We start from the raw sequence: 24,861 nt of genomic DNA, 5'->3' as shown, positions 1-24,861 counted from the left end.
GTGTGACTGGAATGTGCGCTWAACGAATTAATGTTGCCCATACGCACCGTCACACCACACAAACATCAAGTCCAATTTACAAGTCGTCATATAAGCCGGCTCTGCATTGCCAACACATTTTTGCCTTGCTTTGCCGAACCATAAAACAATATTTAGCTCAGCTGTCTATTACCAGCGATGAATCCTTGGTGTGGGCCAAGGATACGTATGACCAAAAGTTCAATGTCATGTATATATCCTAATGCGCRCCACCAGCTGTTGCTATTCCCTTTCCACAAATGCAGTACACGTCATACATACATACTCGTACATGGTCTTATATTTATATAAACGAATAAATTTCGCGCCTTCGTCAWTGGTTAGATGTCTTAGCGTTTACATGCCGTTTCCAGTCCCGCTGCGGTAATATTCTAATAACCATTATTTACGCCGAAGGATATCTACGTTTATTACTCGTTGCAGCCTTCAGMCACGCTAGGTGGTCGCATAAAAGCTGTTTTTTCTGTTCATTTTCACCGTTAGCATATAACTCCAACGGCTTATCCCCACCACGATTAATATTGSCAAGGCAAATCTGGAGCAAAGTAGAATTGAAATTTTCATTTCCGCTCTAAAATATTTRCGCAGATTTGCAGATTTTCAAGATTTAGAACAACAAATTTTAATATCGCCATTTTTTATGTCTGCACACGCATACACTCATACCTACAACTAAAATGTGCTAGAGAATCTGTGTGGCGAACAGTTGGTTTGATTTCAATTTCACCGAATTTATTCACTGCATATTTCAACMGTTTCATTTCTTAGCGCTTATCCCTCTGATCCACATCCACCAGCGCAATTTAGTGTGTCTCAACGGAATTGCTCATTGGCAATTCATATTGATTCCGTCGAATTTATGTCTCTCGCGGAGTGTAAAGTTTAAAGTTTCCCACACAACTGRCTCTTATGAGGCTGTGTGTATATGTAGAAAGGTTTATGCTCACACTGATACRCATATATTTATCCACCCAAAGTTAAATATAGTATGCGAAACCTTGCTTTATCTTTTATGCATGTAACTTTCCGCAATACAAACCCTCATATTAATACCCTTTAAGGAAATGAATTATTGAAGCATAAATATTAGAAAACGGGGCACGCTCTTTGCAACAAGATGTTCCTCTGAATAAAACATTGTTGATTAAGAAAGAAAGAAATGAACTTACAAAGTTGATTTTAGAGTTATAGAATTTTCTAGAGGAATAGCAACCAAATCAGCTGTCAAAGTAGTTGTCAAARTAAAAAGCTTGACATTTATATTCAGTAAGCTCTGACTTTGTGGAAAAGAGGAATTACTAAAAATCTTATGAGGCACATTTCAGAAATAACAGACACCTAAATAAGGTAAATTGTGATATTTAGAATGTGAACAGTTCTGAGAAGACTCTACGTTATCTTGCATTCAAAAAAAGTTACTGTCTAGGATGGTTCAGTTGCAAATATTTGTCCATACTTCTTTAAAAAATTAAAATGAAGTCAGTATTGCTGCTAACAATCGTCGCTACACACACACATAACCGGTTCCCCAGTGCAATCTCATTGGCCTACGCGCTATGTCCAAAAATGATCGAGTGAATGMTTTATGTTGATGAACCAGCAGTAACTGACCATTTATAAATCTAAGCACGATTAAAATGCCACGCCGGTTACACTAAAAAATTATGAACTATACCGAGATTATTAGACACAATATATTAACATGAAGTGTTACTATTTTTACCCACAGTTCTGATTTCGATGGGTTATATCTTTGAAAAAACCAAAAAACTTTTGAAGCAACATCTCGAATAGTTTTTGAATTACAGCCTTGTAAAGTGCAGCCGTTAAGTACAATGAGATAATCAGTTTATCTTTAATCAATGAAGGAAAAATAACTCATTTTTTCTTAAAAATTTTACTATGAGTTCTTAAAATACGCATAGATAAATATTCCCTTAAAGGTTAAAAACAAATTGACAGTAGTGTTTTTTTTTTTGTTCTGTTCTGCAATGATACTAGATGTGCCCCTAAATTCTTTCTTTCCAGTTTCAAGAATCTTCAACATTTTTCTAAACATATATAATTATATATTGTATGCTCTGGCTCACTGAACAAGTTGGCGGCCACAATAATATTGCAGCAATTTATTAACGAGTTCGTCCATCATTATTATCATCTCGAGAGACTTTATAGTTGTTTGTGTACTCGTTATTGATGATTCGTTGAATATCCATTAATAAAAATCGCAATTATTGACTCATCCGAAAGAACAACAACAAGACAAATGCGGCAAAAGTCGTTAACCTAAGAGAAGGCAAGCAAATGTGAAGTTATTCCTTGGGTACCATATGTGCATAGGCCACAATCCCGGTTGGAAATCGATACCAGCAAATAATTAGTTTGCTCTTAAACTATTTCCAAGGGGTTCTTTCGGAGGAAAAATTGCGTAAGAAAATTAGAGTTTAATAAGATGGTTAGTGGGGTATGTTGCGCATCATCGCAAGTAAGAGGTTAACTTGATATGAAATACCTTTTTATAATAGCCCTGACAGACGACAGCGCTAATATGCATTAGCAAATTTTATCAGGCAACACTGCTCAAAWATGGTCGATTTTTGATCTTGTTTGACAGATGTCGCTTGAAGTCTACTGCCTCCTTTGTTGTTTTGTCACGTTTACAGCATCAGAGGTAAACAGTTTTATATTACTAATAAAATTATGTGCAAGTATATTAACAAAAACAAATTTTAATATTTTTAGATGGCAGAAAATAAATATCGCACAGTTTGCTATCCATTTTTACAATATTCTTAACACACACTTTTTTCGCATTACAATTTTTAATTTCACTCTATTATCTTTGAACGTAGTTAATAATAAACTTTTTTTTCGTTACATTTATATTGATTTTCCAATACCAAAATTTCTATTAATAATTTCTCTTATTCGTTTTTAAGTCACTTTTTTTTTTTTTAAGTGAATAAGCAAATTTCACTATCAGCTGTCTAAATGCACAAGTCTGCCGCCTGTCACCATACAATTTCAATGCGCGTTAGCGTAGCTTAAGGCAACAAAACATCGGTACGTCAGAAAGTATTGTTTGGGATACTACTCCAGCGATCAAAAAAAGTATTCGACATGTAACGACTTCTCCGAATAATGATGCATAAAAAAAATATTACTAACAAAAACAAACAACTTTTGAATGATTTGGTACAAATATGATTTCAGCTTCCATTGTGGAATTTATTCCAACCATGACTACAAACTAAACCAGAAAGTTAATATTATTAATATTCAAAAGCAGTTAAGTAAGCAAAATAAGTATTCGACATTTAAAAAAAATACAATGAAAACGTAATAATAATGAAAAATTAATATTTTGTTGTTTTTCCTCTGCGACGAATAATTTCCCTCAAACGTTTTGGCATCGATTTCAATAAATTTTTGGTTACCTCTATATCGATTTTAAGCCATTCCTSTTTCAGGACCTTCTCCGTTTGATTTTTGTTGGTAAAGTGATGCTCTCTCAATTTTGGGGTTTTTCTTAACTTCGCGAACCAACCATCGCTCCGCTGTTTCAGTCATTTTCTTTGGTCGACCCGATGTTGGTTTATTATCAACCGATTTGCTTTCTTTAAATTTTTTTATTATATAATGAACACTTGTTCTAGGCCTATTTATTATAGATGATGTGTCATTTTCAGAAAATCCGTTTTGAAAGTGAGTAATAATTAAATTTTTAATTTCAACTGACAACTGTGCTCGTTTACGCCCCATTTTGCCAAAAGTTTAAATAAAACTACGTTCATTGTACACACAAATAGTCAATATATTTCAATTAAGAAAATTTGCTGTTCCACATAACGGTACTTTCGCGTTTTCCTATTAAAAATCAGCAAAGCCATCTGTGTCGAATACTTATTTTGCTTGCTTAATTACTTTTAAATATTAATACCGTTAATTTTCTGATTAAGTTTGTTTTTGTAGTTACAATAATTTCCACAATAGAAAATGAAATCACATGTGTACCAAATCATTCAAAAGTTTTTTGTTTTTGTTGATAATATTGTTTTTATAAATCATTATTAGGAGAAGTCGTTACATGTCGAACACTTTCTTTGACCGCTGTACGTAAGTCGGATTCAGAAGGAATCGAGTCACAACCATCCATATCCGTAACAAAACGTTATTTTATGTTTGCTGTGAGTTTCTCAAACAATCACTTAACTTTTTAGCTAATATACTTTTCCAGAAATAATTCTCAGCGTAGTCTCATCTAACAGTTTGAAAACTTTGTTTCAGTATTTGCAATCGGCCATAAGAGTGAGGGTCCATTCAGCTAGCGTCAAAAATGGGCAAATGGGGTTGGTGATGCGAATATATAGCCTATCCCTCCCAAACATCAACCTCACCTTCGCGCTATACCCCCTTGTTCACTACGAACGAGGCTCTGACGACCGAGTAAAGGCGGTATAATCTTAGTACCAGCGTGGAGAAAATTCCTACGCCACTGCCTGCCTAGCGGCGAACACGTATAGATTTTCTATGCAATTTTGATACTCAAACACATTTTCAGATAGAAGGAGAGAAAGCGAGATAATAGTTTCGTGAGTTTTTGATACTCAACGTCATGTGCAGAGAGAGAGTAAGAGATGATAATTTGTACGGTAGCTTCTTGTGTCAAATGTCCAAAAACAATGCGGAAACCACTTTCAAAATGTAATTTTTCATTCATTATAAATTCATAACAAGATGATAGAAAATATCGAAAACTTTGAAGCAGTTTTTATTAAAGCAATAGAAAGAATAGCATAAAGCAGAAATAATAAACTTAATACAACAAAATAACAACAACAATAATACAATCATACCACTGCCTATTCTCCATCAAATTTGAAGCGACAAAGCGTCTGAAAGAAAGACAATTGCACTGCTCAACACTTGACATAATTGTAATAATGTGCAAGGGCAATCATAAACACAGAAGAATGTGAACAGTCACGCAAGCGCTAACCCACCCATAAATAACCTAATTTAGGGTTTTTATTGTTTGGCAAACGAACAACAATTCCGTTCTTGCCATGGCTTTATGGGATGTAACTCAAATACCGAMAACATAGCCATCGTCATATTGCCTACCCACAACAACCCCCCTATCCACCCGCTTCGTCTGTCACCTTAATAACGCCCCTTATGCTTTCACACTCATGAGCTTTATTGTCCAGCGATTTAATTAAAATGACTCTGTTAAGCTTATTCGCGTGATGCGAGAGAATAAAATGCGATTTTCTGGAATAAAAGTAAAAAGGAAATTGAGATACATGTTTATGGTCGCGCCGTAATTRTGTTGGCTATTGAACAATGTAAAGTACTTAATTAGCAATTAAATTGAGTTGAATTGACCGCCAAGTCAGAGCTACAAATGCACAGCAAAAATGAAAATTAGCTGGCACGAACCTCAGCAGCACACTAATTAAGAGCAGTGATAAAAAATTATGGATTCTATAAGTTCTTTATTAAAAAAAACATTTAACATTTGACACCGCTTCCAACTTTAAACTATCAAAAGTTATCTAGATAAAGATTCAAATTTTTTTTATTCGCTTATGAGCCGAGTGGACCCTTGCTTTTGAAGGACCCTTTAGCTTTAAATATTGAAATTTTTAAAAATTGTACTTTTTATGAAATACTATGGAGCTTTTCTAGTCGTAGGTCCTTCTGAYCTAGAGTAGACCATGGTCCGTCCTGCTTCCTCTTAATAAAGTTCATATTGCCGCAATCGTAGGAGTTCTTACTGGACATTGTCCAATAGGCATTTATTTTGTCAGGCTAAAAATTTAGTCGGACGCAAATTGTCAAAGTTGTATGAAAGGAAATGAGGTAGAAATATACTTTTCCTCTATTGCCCAGTCTTTACACAAAACATCTTGGCGAACTAGCAGATAAAGCCGAAATTGACATTGGCCASTTAATAAATTTTTCATTGGCCCAAAGCCTTTTTTTCGGTTTATAACCAATTTTAATAGCAGTTCTAGGAACAACAACAGACCTTTTATAACCGACTTTTCTGAAGCCAAATTTTTTTTACTGCTATTTATTCTCGTGTACCGACAAATCGCTGTAATCTATGTCTAAAAGTATAACTAGTTAAAACCTGTAAATCTATGGAAAGGTTAATCTTTTTGAGAATGAAGAGCTAATTTTACTTAGGCCTGGAGGATCATGCGACACTGCATTACTTGAGGTTACCCAGCGATCGCCAAAATCCAGTGAGGTACAACTACCCACTAAAATGCAAAAGCCTTCAGATCTCTAACTCGTTCCCTATATACAAATAACAAACCTGAGGTTTTTCTACTCCYTTACCCAGTTTTTCAACTACCGGCCATTCCACATTTCGCCGATACGTATATTAGTCTTATCAAAGAGTACCTCGATGCCATTGATAGTGCGACTGGGCATTCCTTACCACAGGGTTTGTTCAGAAAGTCTCAGTCCTATAGTCCATTTAAAAAAATTTATTAAATCAATCGTAACAATTCTTTAAAAACTTTCAAAATAGGCTCCTTCTGCGTCAATGCAGCTCTGTCAATGCGATTTCCAAGCATTGAAGGGGTCATAGAATTCATTCTCCGGGATAGCCTTGAGAGCCAAGGTGCCTGCCGCGTGGATCCCCTCTGTCWTCTCAAACTGCTTGCCTTTCATCGACCTTTTCAGGCAAGGAAGGAGGGGAGTTGGCACATCTGAGCTGTAGAGCGGCTGCGGAAGCATTGGGATACCGGCCTTGGTTAGCTAACTGTTTACCAGAAAGTTTGTGTGAGCCGAGGCGTTATCGTGGAGCAACTTTCAATCGAATACAATGTCATGTCGGACCCGATGGACCCTTTGTTGGAGTCTCTTCAGGACTTCCACATACATATAACTTGGCGTTGACGGTTTGTCCAGGAGGTAGACGATGACTTTGATGACAAAAAAGGCRATTAACATCCTTTTCACCTTGGAGGTTTCCCAGCACGGTCTTCATCAGCGACCTCTTCCCGGGCGTCCAAAAAGGTCTAGTGCCAACGAAATTTACCACTTCTTGCTAAAGCAACATTTGGGTAACACTGCTTTATCATAGCAAACGTCTCTGTGGCAGATTTACCAAGATTCACATARAATTTAATCGCGTAACTCTGCTCTAACGAACGCTGCATTTTTGGCTTGCACCACTCACAGAACCATGTCGCGCAAAAATGTTTGTGCTCGGAGAAAACTGACCAGCCGCTCATTCGTTAGCTAGAAACGCCCTTTACCGAATCCAGTCGGTGCGCGCACGCTACGAAATACAGTCGCGGCGGAAAATCAGTCCTATTACTTTCCGGACAAACCCTGTAACTCGCAGCAAAAGTTCAGTAAGCTGAAAGGTAGGTTCGACTTTCTAGTATCGAAACATTAAGTAGAACAGTGCAAAGAAATAAACGAAATATTGTTACAGTGGATAGATAGATAGAGAAGTAATGAAATTTTATGAACAACTCCTCTTTACAGGTTTTGCATTTGGAATTTTCAAATCTCTGCCATGATCCAACGGCGTAAAAAACATTTGCTATAATTCTAAACATTTTAGACTATTTTAGAAATATAGATTTCAAACCAGGCGGAATATTATTAAAATCATAATTTTGCTATAACATACTATATATTTGATATTTGCTTCATCCCACTCACATTATTGCAGCTATATTCTTAAATTGGTGTTTCCACCTTAATTCTTTGAATATTTTCTCCTCCATAGTATCGCATACACCAACCCATATGAATGTCCAGACGTACGAAAGCCTCTTTCACACTTTCTTACCACTGTGTGGCCACATTCGGACAGTCATTTCATAAATAATATTTATAAAGTGTCTGTCATTACTATTAGGTATTTTATTGTACTCATACTCCGCCGACGTCGGAACTTGAAGTACACTTGTGGGTGGATTCCATGAGTTATGACAATGGCCATTGTTGCGGCCTTGTACTCAAGAGKTTTGGGCACCTCTTTTAAGCAAGCCGAGTACATGTTTACTTAGAATACGATGCAAAAATACTATTCTGTGGGTGAATGGTTTGTCAAATTTATTGCAGCCAAAAGAGTAACCCACAACAACACCACAATAAAATACGAGTATTTATACTCGTAAAAAGCGAGCAACTAAAGTATATTATACGGAAAATGTAAAATACCATAACAGTTAAACACACGGACACAATAAATAACGGGCTATTTTTTAGGATTTTTCATTCCTTTCTCTAAATAAAGAATATAGAACAAGAGTTTTATTAAATTATTATAAAATTTTTAGGGTTCCGGAGGATTATTCATAACTAATTTGCTATTTGGACTATTCTTCGTTATAATTTATATTGTTTCATAGGAAAAAAACATAGGTAGTTCTAAAACTTAGTAATCTAAACGAGGTTAGATCTCCGAAAGTACAGCCCTTCGCTGGATAAAATCCGGGTCAATTCCGTTAACGTAGAACCGGCTGTTGTGGGAATAGTTTCGGACCACAACAGAATGCCTCTTGATGTCTGCCATCGAACACCTGAACAGTGAGGAGGGTATGCTCGAAGTTAAGGACATAATGCTTCTACGCTCCTCTTCAAGCAATTTCCACCGAGGTGCTTTCGCAGAAATCATCCTACATCCCTTTAAACTTATTTTATGAACATAGCATTAAAAGTTGTTCAAAATACATGCAAAAGGATAGACTGAAATATTTTAAGTAGATAGTAGAGGTTATTAAAAAACCTCTTACAGTCTTGACAACCGCGATATTTCGAAATTCTACGTCCGCGGACTCATTGTTGAAATCACCTACACGAACTTCTGCACCCGTTGTCGAAGTTAATGTTTAACAAGTTTTAACATCGCAACTTGATGATCCGTAACGACTACCATGGAGATTCTTGTTCTTCTTAATAGGCTAGGCACCGCTAAAGCCGAGCCGAGTTAACAATAGCGCGCCAGTCGTTTCTTCTTTTCGCTACGTGGCGCCAATTGGATATTCCAAGCATAGCCAGGTCCTTCTCCAACTGGTCCTTCCAACGGAGTGATGGTCTTCCTCTTCCTCTGCTTCCCCGACGGGTACAGCGCCGAATACTTTCAAAGCTGAAGTGTGCCTTATCAAGTCTGGGGAAAGCAGATTTAACGGCGCGGTGGCCAATGATGTCATACGATATATCTAGCTACGCCTAAAAAACGCTCTATTTGACGAAGAAAAACTGAACTGCGATAAGCGTTAACAACACAGCACTTCATATATCTGCTGTCGTCTCAGCCGAATAGGTGGAATAATATATAAGTAACTAARACATATTTTACAAATATATTAAAGAAGTTGAAGTACGCCTGAATAAAGTGAACCAGACGGACAACTTGAAAWGAATCTTCATTGTTCCAAAATTTTCGTTTTTCTTYTGTGGGCTAAGTGCTTATTGAAACGCACTCGTATGTATACACGAACTTTTGGTCTGCTATTTGTAAAATATAGTATCATCCAAACWGGGAAAGTGCATTGCTTTTAAATGTTAAAAACATTCAAGTAAAATGTGTTCCAAAGCTTAATTGAGGACTTACATTTTCGACCATAAGCTAATCAAGTSATTCCCCTAGGTAAACAAGCGACATTGTTGAGGCATTCGTAAACCTTTCTCTATTATTTWTTTGTATATTTAAAAATAACAAGCCAACTGTATATAAATCAAATATATTTTGTACGTTAGCTGTTCAAAARTACCCAATAAACATAAACGCAAGCRTTTTGTAAATTAAGCTTGCAGCAAGCTTGCATAAATAAGTGTCTCAACCACAAAATAATTTTGATTCCTGCCATTCGTCGTAAGTTAAGTAGGTTTCTAGCTACATCTTTTTTCTTTTTTCAGAAAATGGAGGCCAGGAAGAGTACTTTGTGTTTTGTTTGTTCATATTTCCAGTACACAAAAAATCGTATTAAAATTAAATTTACACTTTAATTTAATATTATTTAATTTTTTTATTTTTATTTATAAAAGCTTATACAATGTTAGTTACATATGTACAACCTAAAGCATGCAGCGCTAGCTTCAGAGGCTATCAGCTGCATATTATTTAATTAAAAATAAAATTAATATTAAACATGATTTTTTAAATGTATCAATAAAAAAATATATCCACAACAAAGTAAATGTTTAAAACGCTTACTAATATCATTGGAAATACGTGTKTTATAAGCATGTAAAAAACGTGTAATTACGTTACTTAAAAACATGATTTGCAATTGTCTTTTAAACGCTTAACCCTTGCTTTGATGKCTTTTGTAAAAGTCACAGCAGCGTTTTATAARTGTTTTACTTACATTTGAACGCTTACAAAGCGYTTATTTTTAWATGTAAATGCTGACTGGGTATTTKTTCAAAAATCGGCATGTAGTATAAGCTCGTGTACTRTTGTTGTGGGAAGAATTGTGTGGCATTAAGAAACGTTTTTACAAGTGGCAGTACCGACAATATACATATATTTAAGTTTGCGTGTATGTATGTATACTTATGTATGTATGAATGTGAGGCCTTTCCTGTGTATTGTCCGTTTAACTTTATTGATAACTGTGGGAATTGTTATGCCTTTTTAGCACTCCCTGGTGCATATACACATCTATATGAGATTATTTTACGTTGTCACTGGTGGCCTCTTAGTTTTTGTTGCTTTTAGGATCACATAGTGAAACAATTCAGAATTGTTTTTATTCAAAGCCGCAATGGAGGAACAAAAACTGAATATCCTCTGTCAACATCCTGCCAACAAGCAGCAGGTGGAATGTGTGGCAATTGAGGACAACTGCACTTAAAAATCAATAAACGCACGCCACGTATGCTGACGGCCAACGTAGAAATGAAATACTGTTGCGACACACATATGTACACATGTAAATTGACTCCCATTTAAGTGAATTGCTCACTTTAGTAAAAGGGGAAGAATTTGAAGACTTGTAAAACGCATTTTTGAACAACAAAAGGTCGACCGACATGGGCAAATAAACTCAGCAGTGGATCGAATACGAGCAAGTAATATGAAAGTATGATTTATTTAACCACCTAAGWGTTTCGTAGGATARCTAAGTGTGAAAACTGAAACTTTWTTTCCATTTTGGTGGAAATGGTGTCAATAGCGGATAAAACAACTATAATAAGACCACATAAAATCTCCYGAACAGGAGGAGGAATGAAGAGAGAAGAGTGTTGTCAGATGGAAAACCATCTGAAGGATTTATAGTACAAAACAGTSGTAAGACTCCGAGGTTTCAGAAGCAGAACTTGCTCTGATCAAGTAGTATCATAGTAAAGTTTTATACCGAGATTACTTGCAAGGCAAAAATTAAAAGTAAAATGATGGAAAAAACTAGATATCTTTCTCTGTTTGGCCCCCACACCCCTAGGTATTAAGTGTGTGAATGTCGCTAACTTCAGAGRCGGCTTAAGCCTACTTTTAAAACAGATTGAAATATTAGTGAAGTATTATTGTATTATATTGAAGCCCTAGAACCGCTGCAAATGGCTTGTTTGCGCTTGGTCGCTATGAAAAAGGAGGTTATCCTCAATATCCGACACCAATATACCTTGAGGTGAGTTACGAAGCAACACTCACATTTATTACCAAAATAATGGTTCAGTTTTCCCGCTAGCCGAAAATTCAATTCATCCAAGAAATAAAGCCGAATGAACATCAAACATGTCCCACGTTCGGTAAATGATCTCGAAACGATATGACCACCGATTCACATTTTCACAGAAAGCCAATGGGAGCGCTATATAGCCATGTTTAATGACCTTTTCCTGCATGAAGTAGAAGATATTAATATGAGCGACCTTTAGTTCCAAAAAGACAAACGCTACATGCCATACTGCCACGGAAACAACAAACTTATTGAAGAACACTTTAGGTGAATACACCACCWCGCATGGTGGGCCTGTGGGGTGGCGTCTGAGATCGTGCGATTTAAGACCGCTAAACTATTTTTATGCGAAACCGCTTGTCTACACAGATATGCTCAGCACGATTGAGGCTTTGAAAAGCAATATTCACCGCGTTAAAGCCGACATACGGCCTCAATTGTTCGAAAGTTGGGACTCTCGGCATGAATTTATTTAAGCCAGCCGCTACAGTCCCTTATCTTTTTAATAAAGTTTGACCATCAGTATATGCACTTTWTTTCTTCTTGAAAACCACATGTCTKAACAAACACCCTTTTAGCCAAATWCCATATGTTGACTGACTCAGCTAGACACCGTAACGCCACATGCACCTTCGATTCGGCAACCTGACGGGCAYCAAATAATTCATAGACCGAAATTGTTGAAGGCATAAAATCACTACAAGCCGAAGCTTAGTTCTTAAATGAATATGGTGMTATTTCAATACTAGGTTGTTCAATAATATGAACGTATATGAAGTTACATTCCAATTGTCAATTCATTCTTTGTTTACAAGGCATTTAATGTCGCCGTACCACAGCATTTTTTTACAATGGGAAAARTTTAATATCKTGCAGTGATAAAATTCATATTTTCGGAAGGCGTAGCACCAAAATAAATTCACCAACTAATGTTAAAAGTGTATAATGAATGTTGACCTACAATTAGAACAGTAGAAAGATGGGTTGCTGAATTTAAATGTGGTCGCGCAAGCCTTGAAKATGATCCACGTGAAGGACGTCCAAAAAACGCATCAACACCACAAATTATAGCCAAAAATACAGGATATGATTTTGGAACATCGTCGGCCGACTGAGAGAGATTTAGTAGAGACTCTAGACATCACAGTGCGAGCCATATTTTAAGCGAAATGTTGCGTTTTCGAAAGCTTTGTGCACAATGGRTGCCGCATTCGATAACAATGGAACAAGAACACATTCGTTTGAGACTTTCTCAGCAATACTTGAAGCATTTTAAAATAAAAAAAGTGGTTATACTAGATCAAATGGATGAAATCATTTCTGCGGAAATTCCTGATCCAGAGAAAGATACAGTATTACACGAAGTAGTGGAAACCARTATGGTTCATGGACCTTGCGGATACCACAATCCCTTTTCGGTTTATAATATATGTCCATGTGCTTTTCTTTTGAAAACACRAACTGGAAATGATAGATATCCTTTCTCTCGGCGTCGCTCACCAGATAACAATGGCAGAAYATTCAGCATTCCATTTAGAAGAATGAATATCGAAGTTGTCAAAACATGGATCGTACTATATTCCCCACTACTGTCTAATTCACATTCAAAACTCATATCAATGTTTAATRTTGCAGTTTCGTGAAATCGATMAAATACGTTTGTAAGTACGTCACCAAAGGTAGCAACATGGCGGTTATTAGTCTTAAACGATACGRTCGATACATGAACTGCGTCTCGCAGTTAATTTGGGGAATGGCCCAAGAGTGTATTTCAACCTAGAGAATACCGTAAGGCCAGTGGAAAAACCGCCAGCAACAAAATTAACATTCACGAGTTTTTTCCCAACTTTCGTGAGTGAACCATTTGCGAGAACATTTCTCTACTCGGAAATACCTTGATACCTTCAGTTGCTATTGATTAATGTACGCGGTTCAACTGCATTTGAATCATTCCGTAGTGTGAATGGTACGCTGTGTGTAACTTTTTGAGAAGCAGCCTACAATTACAATCCTGGAACAGGATAATCACTGGAATCAAACGATGGACGATGCGATAGCTACTTCGAATGCAAATGAAGATCACACACTTTTCGCGATAATCATTTCGACATATCAGCCTTCAAATCCGCGTCAATTATGGGATACGAACAAACATGACATTGCCGAAGACATTTTACATCGTATTCGCTAAGAATTGGAAATGAGTCAATTCCGKTTGATATTTCCGGTGGTTTGATGTCAATGCGATATGAACTCATTACGAATGTTCAGACTTTGGCCAAATTGGGCAATTTACTTCAAACAAAAAAAATTCTATATTTGCTTTTTCAATTAATTGTTAATTTTTGATATTTTTCAAAGATCGTAGGTCCTTATATAGAAAATATCTTTCAGTTTAATAAGCTTTTTGAATTTTTTTCTTCGACCAACTCATTTTTTTTTTTTTTTTTTTTTTTTTTTTTTTTTTTTTGTGGCACCTCCAATTATCCAGTGAAATTTCTAAATTCTTTCGAGAGGCTTGGCCACCGCGTCATTTGCGTCTCAAAGTAGGATCTGTCGTTATTATGTTTCGCAATCTTCATGCGCCGAAACTGTGTAATGGAAGCGGACTGATTGTGACGCAGCTATCGAATGCAAGGAGGCAGATTGCTTAATTCTCCTTTGAGTTCTAACGATTTGCCATTTCATTTCAAAGGTATTCCATTTTCAGTGCCATAAGGATAGTCGCGTAGTGTGTGGCATAACTTTGGAAATGCTTTGTTTTTCACACGGCCAGATATACGTGGCGTGCTCAAGAGTTAGAAAACCATCTTTCACAGATTGGAAGATCGTTGGAGCAAGTGTATTAATGTTCAGGCAGTTTATACTGAATAATAAGGTGTATTTTGAATTATAAAATTGTGTTTTTCTTATCAAACGACACAACTTTTTCAACAATCTGGAATGCTTATACATAGTTCCAGTAACGGAAAAGGATTTCACCAAAGAGTTAAGATCCAGTTTAGTTACAAACGTTCCATTGAATTTCTAAACTATGCTCATTGGGTGGCTGTTGTACTTTCAAAAAMGCAGATTTTTAGACAGCAGCCAGTTTTTGCTTCACATCGCACACCCTAATGTTCATGGTCATTTCAATAATGACTTTTTGTAATTGAATTAGATTTTTTAGCTCMACAAACTTTCATTTCATAAACTGTTTTCTCATTTCCTTTCATGCTGACGAAATAATCGAAATCAACCAAAATGTTCAACGACTAACGAAACAACCAACCAAACGAAAAACATATCGATTCAACATTCCGACAACATTACCATTGTTGTTGGCTGTTGCGAATGGCGTGCGAATGCAAATGAAAATGGGAAATTATATAAAAACACACCTACACATGCATACAAAAATACATAAACGAACAAATAAATGCAAATGCGCGAAAATAGAAACGTTTCCCGGCCGATAACTTTGCCGAATGGAATAATGGACATCCGCTGGGGTTGCGAACCGTACACGCATATGTTTTAGTATTCGACATGGGCAATTTGGAAACATTTCAGGTTAGTGCATGCCGGCATGAAAAATTTCATATTTWTATTTTAAAGGTGACCTAAATTGATCACGTTTCTTTCAACACCTTCCCACAGTACTGCCGCGCAATGAGAGAGCAAATATTGGATAGTTTTAGTCATCGAGATTTTAGTATAATTGTAATTGGTAATAAATACGACACGGTCACCGAGCTGCAGGCTACTTCACAGGTGAGTGGTTATATACTTAGCTTAAGCTGCATTCTCTTAAATCCAATCATAGCTATTTCAACATATACCAGATATGTATGTGCACTTGAGCTAAAGTATTTCAAATGCTCAAAGCACTTTAATTTTTAATACCTAATTGAATTTCGATGGCATTGCAGGAGCTTAAGGATATTTCAACACTGGTGCGCAAACATTGGCGTTGTGGCTATGTGGAATGCTCTGCCAAGTAAGTACACAAAGCTAATCGTCTCAGAAATACTTATTTTAAAATCTTAATTTTTTGTTATGATTTTATACCTATTTTACGGCCTTTTAGACATAATTTATTGATTTAATAATTCATATAGTATCTACAACTTCTGCTCAATCAGTCTTTTATGCATCATTGTGTTGGTTGTATTTACAAATTTAGGCTACCGCTACCGTAAAAAATTTAAAGGTCTACAATTATGCTCTGATTTTAACGAAGACACAAACCATTATTTCAAAAGTATTTTAGGTATTAGCTCTCAGGAAAGCAAAGTGTTGTTTAGCATAAAGCATAAAGCATAAAGCAAGCAATGAGGATCTTGAAATTTTTACCAAATTTAGTAAAGATCTGTCGAAATGATAAGAAAACAAGAAATTATAAAACCCTCCAGGAATAAAGAAGTTTCCACGCAATAAATTGATTTTAATCGTTAAGTTGATATATATGATATAGTGGAAAATGTATTATTTATATTGTAACGTTGGCCAGAGTATTAAGTCTGTGATCTCATATTCAGGATTATTTGAAAATTGTTCGTACTGTGTTGCCATCATTTGATCCTCCAGTTTTAGGTCTATGTACTATGTATCAGACCCACTTTTGTCCTGAACTTATTTTGAATAATTTTTCCTTCATTGCAAACTTATCTTCGGCTTCCTGTGGCCGGACTTGCCACATTTTTTCACTCGATGTGTATGATAAGTGAACAAAATTCTCAAAAGCGAGTCGAATATATGAAAGAAAGAGTTAAAAAGATGAGGTTAGTCAATTTCAGGCTATACATGTATATAGACAAATATAGACAACAATTAATTTTTGATAATCTTGAGACACATACATTGAAAAACAAACTAATGGGACAGGGGAACACAACTAAATTTTATGTAATTATAACAAATCAATTGAAATGTTCGAGATCTATCATAGTAAAACACATTTTTTGCCAAAATTCGTTTTTTTTTTTATTCAACATAGATCTTCAATAACAGATACACTGATTATAACGATCCTCCGACTTTTCGATATCATTTTTGTACTACGATTTGTGATTTGTTTCAAAATAAGCTTCAGTTTCGGCAATCAGCTCTTCATTCGTCGAAAAATTTTTCCCAGTGATTATTATTTTGAGATCTTCATTGGCTTGGTAAAGCAGTTCTTTCTTTTTCGTCAAATTCTGCCGTTCTGCGACGATTTCGTCCTTCAAACGGACCAATGACGATATGTACGCGTTGCCGTCGAGATATTTAATAAAGAAATCTACAGAAGGCTGAATATACAAAAAAACTTGATGTTTGGGTGTCGCATGATTTGACGCAAAAGTAGTTGCCGTCTAGATGGAAACAGATTATCGAATGAAACGGCGCATATTTGAATTAAATCCGATAACTGTAACAATAGCAGCGGAAAAGCGGAAGGAAGATATTTGATAATCTAATATTTCTAAATTTAAAAAAATTTAATTTAAATTTGTATATTTCGAACTCTTTCYAGGTATAATTACAAAATTGGCGACGTATTCCGAGAACTGATGGGCTGTACCAGCTCCGGTGCTATTGTCAGCGAATTCACACAATCAACTAGGAATAAAGGACGTTGCACAATACTTTAGCGTTATCTGCTCAAATTCTTCAAAGAAGGCATATGAGTTGCGGTCAAAGGGTCCAAGCTACAGCTGTATACTTTCGAGCCCATCGCTAAATTTCCCACGAACGAAACGAAAGACTAACCAAATGCCGCCAATTTAAGTAGATATACATACTTACTTAGGTATGCACCATATGAAGAGGTAAAGTCACAAATTCACCTGCAAAAATCAAATTGTTGCAGCTGTTAGCTCCCTTCAGGGCGAATTCATGCTAGTTTATGTGGATTATAATACGCAAATAGCCAAAGAATTTAGACCATGTAATTTATAAGTAGTACATATGTATATGTAGTGAATTAAGGCAACGCTAAAGTAGATATACTCCTAGAGAAAAAAATTGGGAAAACAATAATAAATTTAGCTTAGTATAGACATTGTTATACAAAAGCAAGTAATTTGCGATTAGAACTAACTATAAATGAATATAAGATATTAGTATACCCGTTTTATTTCCCATTGTCGGTATAATAAACCGAGAACAGAGTATAAATTAGAAGCTATACGAATTTTCCCTTTTCAATTTGATTTCACTTAGAATTTTAATTAAATTTAACTTACTTACATTAACGGTAACTATAATAAATTAAGATATTTAATTTATTTTCTCATTTATTCTCATAAAGCTATTCGCTCGCATCTGTGCTCTAATGTATGGTTGACCACATAGKGCTGAGCAAAGCAAGGTAAGCGATRATGCGATTCGAGTTCTCAACGATAACTTACGACTTCCTACATGTAAAAAATTACGCGATCCGTTATTTATGGATTCGGAAATATATATGACTTTACCGYATGTTAAAATCAACATTTGTAACAAAGTTTGATAACGGCTACATACTTACTGTTACATACAAATACTATTACTTTGACGTTATAATTCTAAATTTATTTAWTAAAAAATTTCCAAGTTCCACTTYAAAGACRAAAATTTATCTCCTACCCAAATCCAAATAGTCCTGATTCTCTTTAGAAGAACATGGGAAAATCTGTGACTTTGTCACTTCCGACTCGATATATTTTTGGTTTTTTAGGCGTGTGGTTTTCAGTGAGGCAAAACTCTTTTCGGAGTTGATCTTTTTGAGAGCTTTGACATGGTTTGAGCTCTGTTTGATTTCCTATTTCATAATGAACTAATTTAGTTCAGAGCAACGTTCCTGAATCGTGTAAATTTATTACCAACATAATGGTTCGGCTCGCGCGACACATCGCTCGTTGCATACAATATTCAATAGATTTAATCACCGAGGAGAGTCGGCAATTCAAGCAACCAAGAATCGGTTTCGCCTCAGCGTCATCTTACAGTACGGACAGAAGACGCTATTGCTTCTTTGGAGCCGAATATYGAAAGTTTTTAGTTTGTGGGCCTTYAAAGTCCAGCTCGTACAAGAATTGAAACAACGCGGACAACAATCAAGCRCGTCAYWCGTTCGGTGAATGATTCCAAGACGCGATGACCACCTAATCCGATTTTCACAAGAAAATATTGTTCAGGAATGAAGGTCACTTTTGATTGAATGGACACGTTTACAAACAAAYTTGGCACGTTTGGAGTGATGATAATCCACAACCCATTGTTGCGACGACCCAGAAAATACTTTTCGGTATGTKCTAAGGGCACGCGGGCATATTTATTTAAAAATGGAGCCGTGCATAATGTTACAGCCAATGGAGGACGTTATAGAGACAAGATTAATGACTTTTTGGTGCCTAACTTTGGAGGACAAAATAGCGCTACATCCCATACAACCAGTGAAACAATCAATTTGCTAAAGAACACTTTTKCTAAAGGCAACATGTAGTGAACTGCTGGACTATTTTTGTCGGGTTCTGTGAAACCACTTGGCTACGCAGATAAGCCCGAGGATATTGAGCGCGKTATTGTTGGCATACGGCCCAATCGCCTTTCGGGTGGAATTATTTGAGCCAGTCGCGTCAATTACTTGTCTTAAATCGTTTTTAAAACTTAATGGCAAATCCCTATCTTAAAAATAAACTCAATTCTTGACGACAATATCAAATTATTTATATACGTTTTATTACTTCATGAAAACCACATGTCTAAAAGAACGCTATCCTACTCGCAAAAAAACACYAGATAGTAATCAAAATGACAAGTAAAGCAACAACAAAATGCAGTTAGCTTTGTATCATCTCTCATTCTTCTCTTCCATTGTAAAAATAACCGAGGTGATTGAATGTGCGATTGAAAATCCAATTTGTAACCATCAATAACTTCAAATTTAGTTTTATAACATAGCAATCAATATTAATTTTCTAAATTCCCTATATCGAGTCCTTACAAAAATAATTATTTCAAATAGGAGTAGCAAAAAGAAGGGAAGTTAAATTTATTTGCACAAATCAAATAATAATAGGTTATCCGCATAAGAGAGAGAGTGTTTGAGCTTAACGTATTAAATTTCATGAAAGACTTGCAAAAAATTACTATAAAGCGATAATTAGGTTTTGTTTTACGTTGAGAGGAATGCAATGAGGRCAATATGTGGTTTCTAGCTACGTTTATTAAACAAACTTTTTCTTGATCCTGTTATAGGAGCTTTTAAGCTCAATTACAAAATCTACTCGATCTAATTTAATAACATGTTAATTTTTTTTTTTTTTTTCGTATTATTATGTAATTTACATTTGTTTGTTTTTAACCTATGAGTTAATTTTCAAAGTAAAATATTGGTTATTAAGCTACGCATGTAGGTAATAACTGTCTAATATTATATTTGCAAGTATTTTTCCGTTGGCTATAATGAAAAACTTTATCCCACCATATTTTACAATAAAAAAATATTTTAAAATACTTAAATAAAAACTTAAAACATTGTATGGTATAATGTTCATGAAAAGTGATCGTAGTGAGTATGTAAGTTTATATTGTAGGTCTGACTTAAACTGCTCGCGCACAATGGTCTAAGACGCTAAACCGATTACCAATAAATAAGAACTTTTAGGCATTTGCAACTGAAAATRCAAATAATTTCAGAAAAAATACTTTAAAGTTGTGATCTTTGCAAGAATTACCATAATTAAGTACTCATGTGAATAGAGAATAAAGAGGAATAGAAATAAACAGTTAAATAMAAATAAAATCAAAACAAGAAGTAAGGAAGTGTTAAGTTCGTGGGGAACCGAACATTTTATACTCTTGCAACTKGCAAGAAACAAAGCCAGGGAAATACCGTAWRGTGCAAAACGCCAACCAAATGATCGGACCGACATATACCTACGACAAAGGGCTTGTTAGCAGAACGGAAATCATGATACATACGTAGTATTTGGGAGTTGGGGTAGTATCGACCCGATTTTATGTATTTTTGCCAATATTACATACTATTRATCTGCCAATACTAATAAAATGTGCTCTGAGATTCATTCGCTTTGTGAGCTTGGCAGTGGTCCGATTACTTCTATCTACGGACGTAATGCCAAGAAATGCGCATACGAAATTTCATCAAGATATCTCCTTTTTTACTTAAGTTACAACTTGTACGTTCRGACAAACAGACAGACAGTCAACCGGATTTCTACTCCTCTCGTCATCCTGATAATTTATATGCATATATATATACGAGTATAAGGATCTATCTCGCTTGGTTTTAGGCGATACGTACTACAAAACTATTATACTCTGCAGCAACATGTTGCAAGAGTATAAAAATTAATAAAACACATTCACTAAGTACACATATGTTTGGAAATGTTATGGAACCCCATATTTTAGGTATAGGACGCATAACGCAACACTCATACACAGAAAATTATCAGTTATATATAATATAAAGGTAGATATGTATTTATTTGTAATTAGCGGTAAAAACGTTGAGACAAACGGCAAATTTAGTGAAGTAAAATGAACGCACAAATTATGTGTTATTATTGTTAAAATGAAAAATTAGCGAAAATATTGGAAGAATATTAACCCTTAGGAACACACGTAAGCACTCATAAAAGCAAATAGAGGTTGAAAACTTCAAATAACTTTAGAATTCGAATAAGTATTGAAATAGTTTTTAGCATACAAATAATAAATTAACATACACACATAAATATACACAACTGTATGTAATATTGTTAACTTAACTAAAACAATAATAAAATTAGGTTTTAACAAATTTCGACCCACTGTACATAGCACAATATAAACAAAAACAGGCAAATAAAAAAACAACAGCAACATTTTACAGTGTTACCGGTGCATTCAAGTAAAAAATAATAATCTTTGCATAAACCGTGAACCCTTGAAGGCATGATTTTAGACCCCAAGTACTTTCAGATAATTATTTTTTATATACTAGCATATAAACGAGTTAATAAATGTAAACAAATTAAGGCTGAATTTGTATATATGTATACACATATTAAGTGAAAGGTATTTGTTATACAAAAAACCAAAAACAAAAATATAAAAAAGAAAGGTAGAATACTAAATTTAAACACATATTTAATGAGTTAAGTCGAAATTAAAATTCACAGAAATGAAAATACTAAAAAGAAACATAAAATAAATAAATAAACAGGAACTAAAAATATAAAATAATGAAAATACTATACATCATTGCTATGAGATTATACTTATAATATTTAAGTATAATTAGAAGTAGATAATTTCTGAAATATTGGTACGCAGCAAGCTTCCGCCAAAAAAGCTTTTTACACACGCCTAATGAATTGCAAATTTTTCAATTATTACATTTATATAATTGTGTATTAATTACATTATAATTTCACAATTGATTTTACTCGCTTAAAGTTATGTTGAGTTTTTAACATTTCGTCAGTAAATAATTTAGACCCCTATTACGAATTTGAACCCAACTGCAATTTGATTGAAGTTTTGTATTCAAACAGAATTGGGTTGATCTGAAGTTGAGGTGCTTCATTTAACGAAATGGAGTTGAAAACAGTAATAAGGGTTTTAGTCTGAATATTGCCTATCCTTATGTTAGTGTAGACGGTGCTACTAAATTGGAAGTTACACAAGCTTAGCAACAGTTATACGTTGAATCGACCTTCATTTGTTCTAACAACTAGAATTTGATTGAATTTGATGATGTATTTGAAACTCTTTTGAGAGATGTTTTTCCAAATTTATACAAAATTATTAAACTATTATTTTGTGTTATTAGAAGACTCCAGAAACCATTAACTTTTTAACTTCGATGTACAAAGTGAAATATGTCAAATATGAAAGAATGGTTTTGGTGATGCTCTAGTTTTGTTAACACTAACTTCTAACTAAAGGGGCATCTCGACAGGATATAAYTTATGGCATACTAAGTGTCAAAACGATTGCTATTGCCATTGCCACATCTRTATGTGGGCATTTGTTATCATAACATAATCATTTGSGCAAAGGWGTAGGGTAAGTAGCTGATGTAGCGCATGTTTTGAGTTCTTGAACTGTTTRAATCTTTTATGTGGAAAGTAAAAAAARATAATRGAAAGGATRARGATCCTTTTTTTTACAAATGTATTTCTATAGAAATAATATAATAAGAAAAGGAGAAAAGATACCCTGARCAGGGTATATTAAGTTTGTCACGAAGTTTGTAACACCCAGAAGTAAGGGTCGGMGTACCCTATGAAGTATATATATAAATGATCACTATGTCGAGCTGAGTCGATTTAGCCATGTCCGTTTGTCTGTCGGCCGATATATATACGAACTAGTCACTCAGTTTTTAAGATATCCTTTTGAAATTTTGCAAACATCATTTNATCTGCCAATACTAATAAAATGTGCTCTGAGATTCATTCGCTTTGTGAGCTTGGCAGTGGTCCGATTACTTCTATCTACGGACGTAATGCCAAGAAATGCGCATACGAAATTTCATCAAGATATCTCCTTTTTTACTTAAGTTACAACTTGTACGTTCRGACAAACAGACAGACAGTCAACCGGATTTCTACTCCTCTCGTCATCCTGATAATTTATATGCATATATATATACGAGTATAAGGATCTATCTCGCTTGGTTTTAGGCGATACGTACTACAAAACTATTATACTCTGCAGCAACATGTTGCAAGAGTATAAAAATTAATAAAACACATTCACTAAGTACACATATGTTTGGAAATGTTATGGAACCCCATATTTTAGGTATAGGACGCATAACGCAACACTCATACACAGAAAATTATCAGTTATATATAATATAAAGGTAGATATGTATTTATTTGTAATTAGCGGTAAAAACGTTGAGACAAACGGCAAATTTAGTGAAGTAAAATGAACGCACAAATTATGTGTTATTATTGTTAAAATGAAAAATTAGCGAAAATATTGGAAGAATATTAACCCTTAGGAACACACGTAAGCACTCATAAAAGCAAATAGAGGTTGAAAACTTCAAATAACTTTAGAATTCGAATAAGTATTGAAATAGTTTTTAGCATACAAATAATAAATTAACATACACACATAAATATACACAACTGTATGTAATATTGTTAACTTAACTAAAACAATAATAAAATTAGGTTTTAACAAATTTCGACCCACTGTACATAGCACAATATAAACAAAAACAGGCAAATAAAAAAACAACAGCAACATTTTACAGTGTTACCGGTGCATTCAAGTAAAAAATAATAATCTTTGCATAAACCGTGAACCCTTGAAGGCATGATTTTAGACCCCAAGTACTTTCAGATAATTATTTTTTATATACTAGCATATAAACGAGTTAATAAATGTAAACAAATTAAGGCTGAATTTGTATATATGTATACACATATTAAGTGAAAGGTATTTGTTATACAAAAAACCAAAAACAAAAATATAAAAAAGAAAGGTAGAATACTAAATTTAAACACATATTTAATGAGTTAAGTCGAAATTAAAATTCACAGAAATGAAAATACTAAAAAGAAACATAAAATAAATAAATAAACAGGAACTAAAAATATAAAATAATGAAAATACTATACATCATTGCTATGAGATTATACTTATAATATTTAAGTATAATTAGAAGTAGATAATTTCTGAAATATTGGTACGCAGCAAGCTTCCGCCAAAAAAGCTTTTTACACACGCCTAATGAATTGCAAATTTTTCAATTATTACATTTATATAATTGTGTATTAATTACATTATAATTTCACAATTGATTTTACTCGCTTAAAGTTATGTTGAGTTTTTAACATTTCGTCAGTAAATAATTTAGACCCCTATTACGAATTTGAACCCAACTGCAATTTGATTGAAGTTTTGTATTCAAACAGAATTGGGTTGATCTGAAGTTGAGGTGCTTCATTTAACGAAATGGAGTTGAAAACAGTAATAAGGGTTTTAGTCTGAATATTGCCTATCCTTATGTTAGTGTAGACGGTGCTACTAAATTGGAAGTTACACAAGCTTAGCAACAGTTATACGTTGAATCGACCTTCATTTGTTCTAACAACTAGAATTTGATTGAATTTGATGATGTATTTGAAACTCTTTTGAGAGATGTTTTTCCAAATTTATACAAAATTATTAAACTATTATT

At 34.5% G+C, this 24,861-nt stretch overlaps 1 protein-coding gene across 1 annotated transcript in view; it reads left to right on the top strand.

Moving 5' to 3' along the window:
- The window catches only part of LOC108969482 (ras-like protein family member 10B), a 59,088-nt gene extending 41,498 nt beyond the window's left edge, over positions 1 to 17,590 (top strand). The window contains 4 exon segments of the mRNA XM_018934232.1: positions 15,144 to 15,257; positions 15,345 to 15,458; positions 15,617 to 15,684; positions 17,200 to 17,590. Of these exon segments, the coding sequence (XP_018789777.1) occupies positions 15,144 to 15,257; positions 15,345 to 15,458; positions 15,617 to 15,684; positions 17,200 to 17,317 (414 nt within the window). The 3' untranslated portion in view covers positions 17,318 to 17,590.
- Positions 17,591 to 24,861: the final 7,271 nt, after the last annotated feature.

The sequence above is a fragment of the Bactrocera latifrons genome, unplaced genomic scaffold (genome assembly GCF_001853355.1).
Source record: "Bactrocera latifrons isolate USDA-ARS-PBARC rearing strain unplaced genomic scaffold, ASM185335v1 scaffold_253, whole genome shotgun sequence".
Classification (NCBI taxonomy): Eukaryota; Metazoa; Arthropoda; class Insecta; order Diptera; family Tephritidae; genus Bactrocera; species Bactrocera latifrons.
Note: the sequence above shows the minus strand (reverse complement) of the source record. Positions and strands in the feature narration are given on the sequence as shown.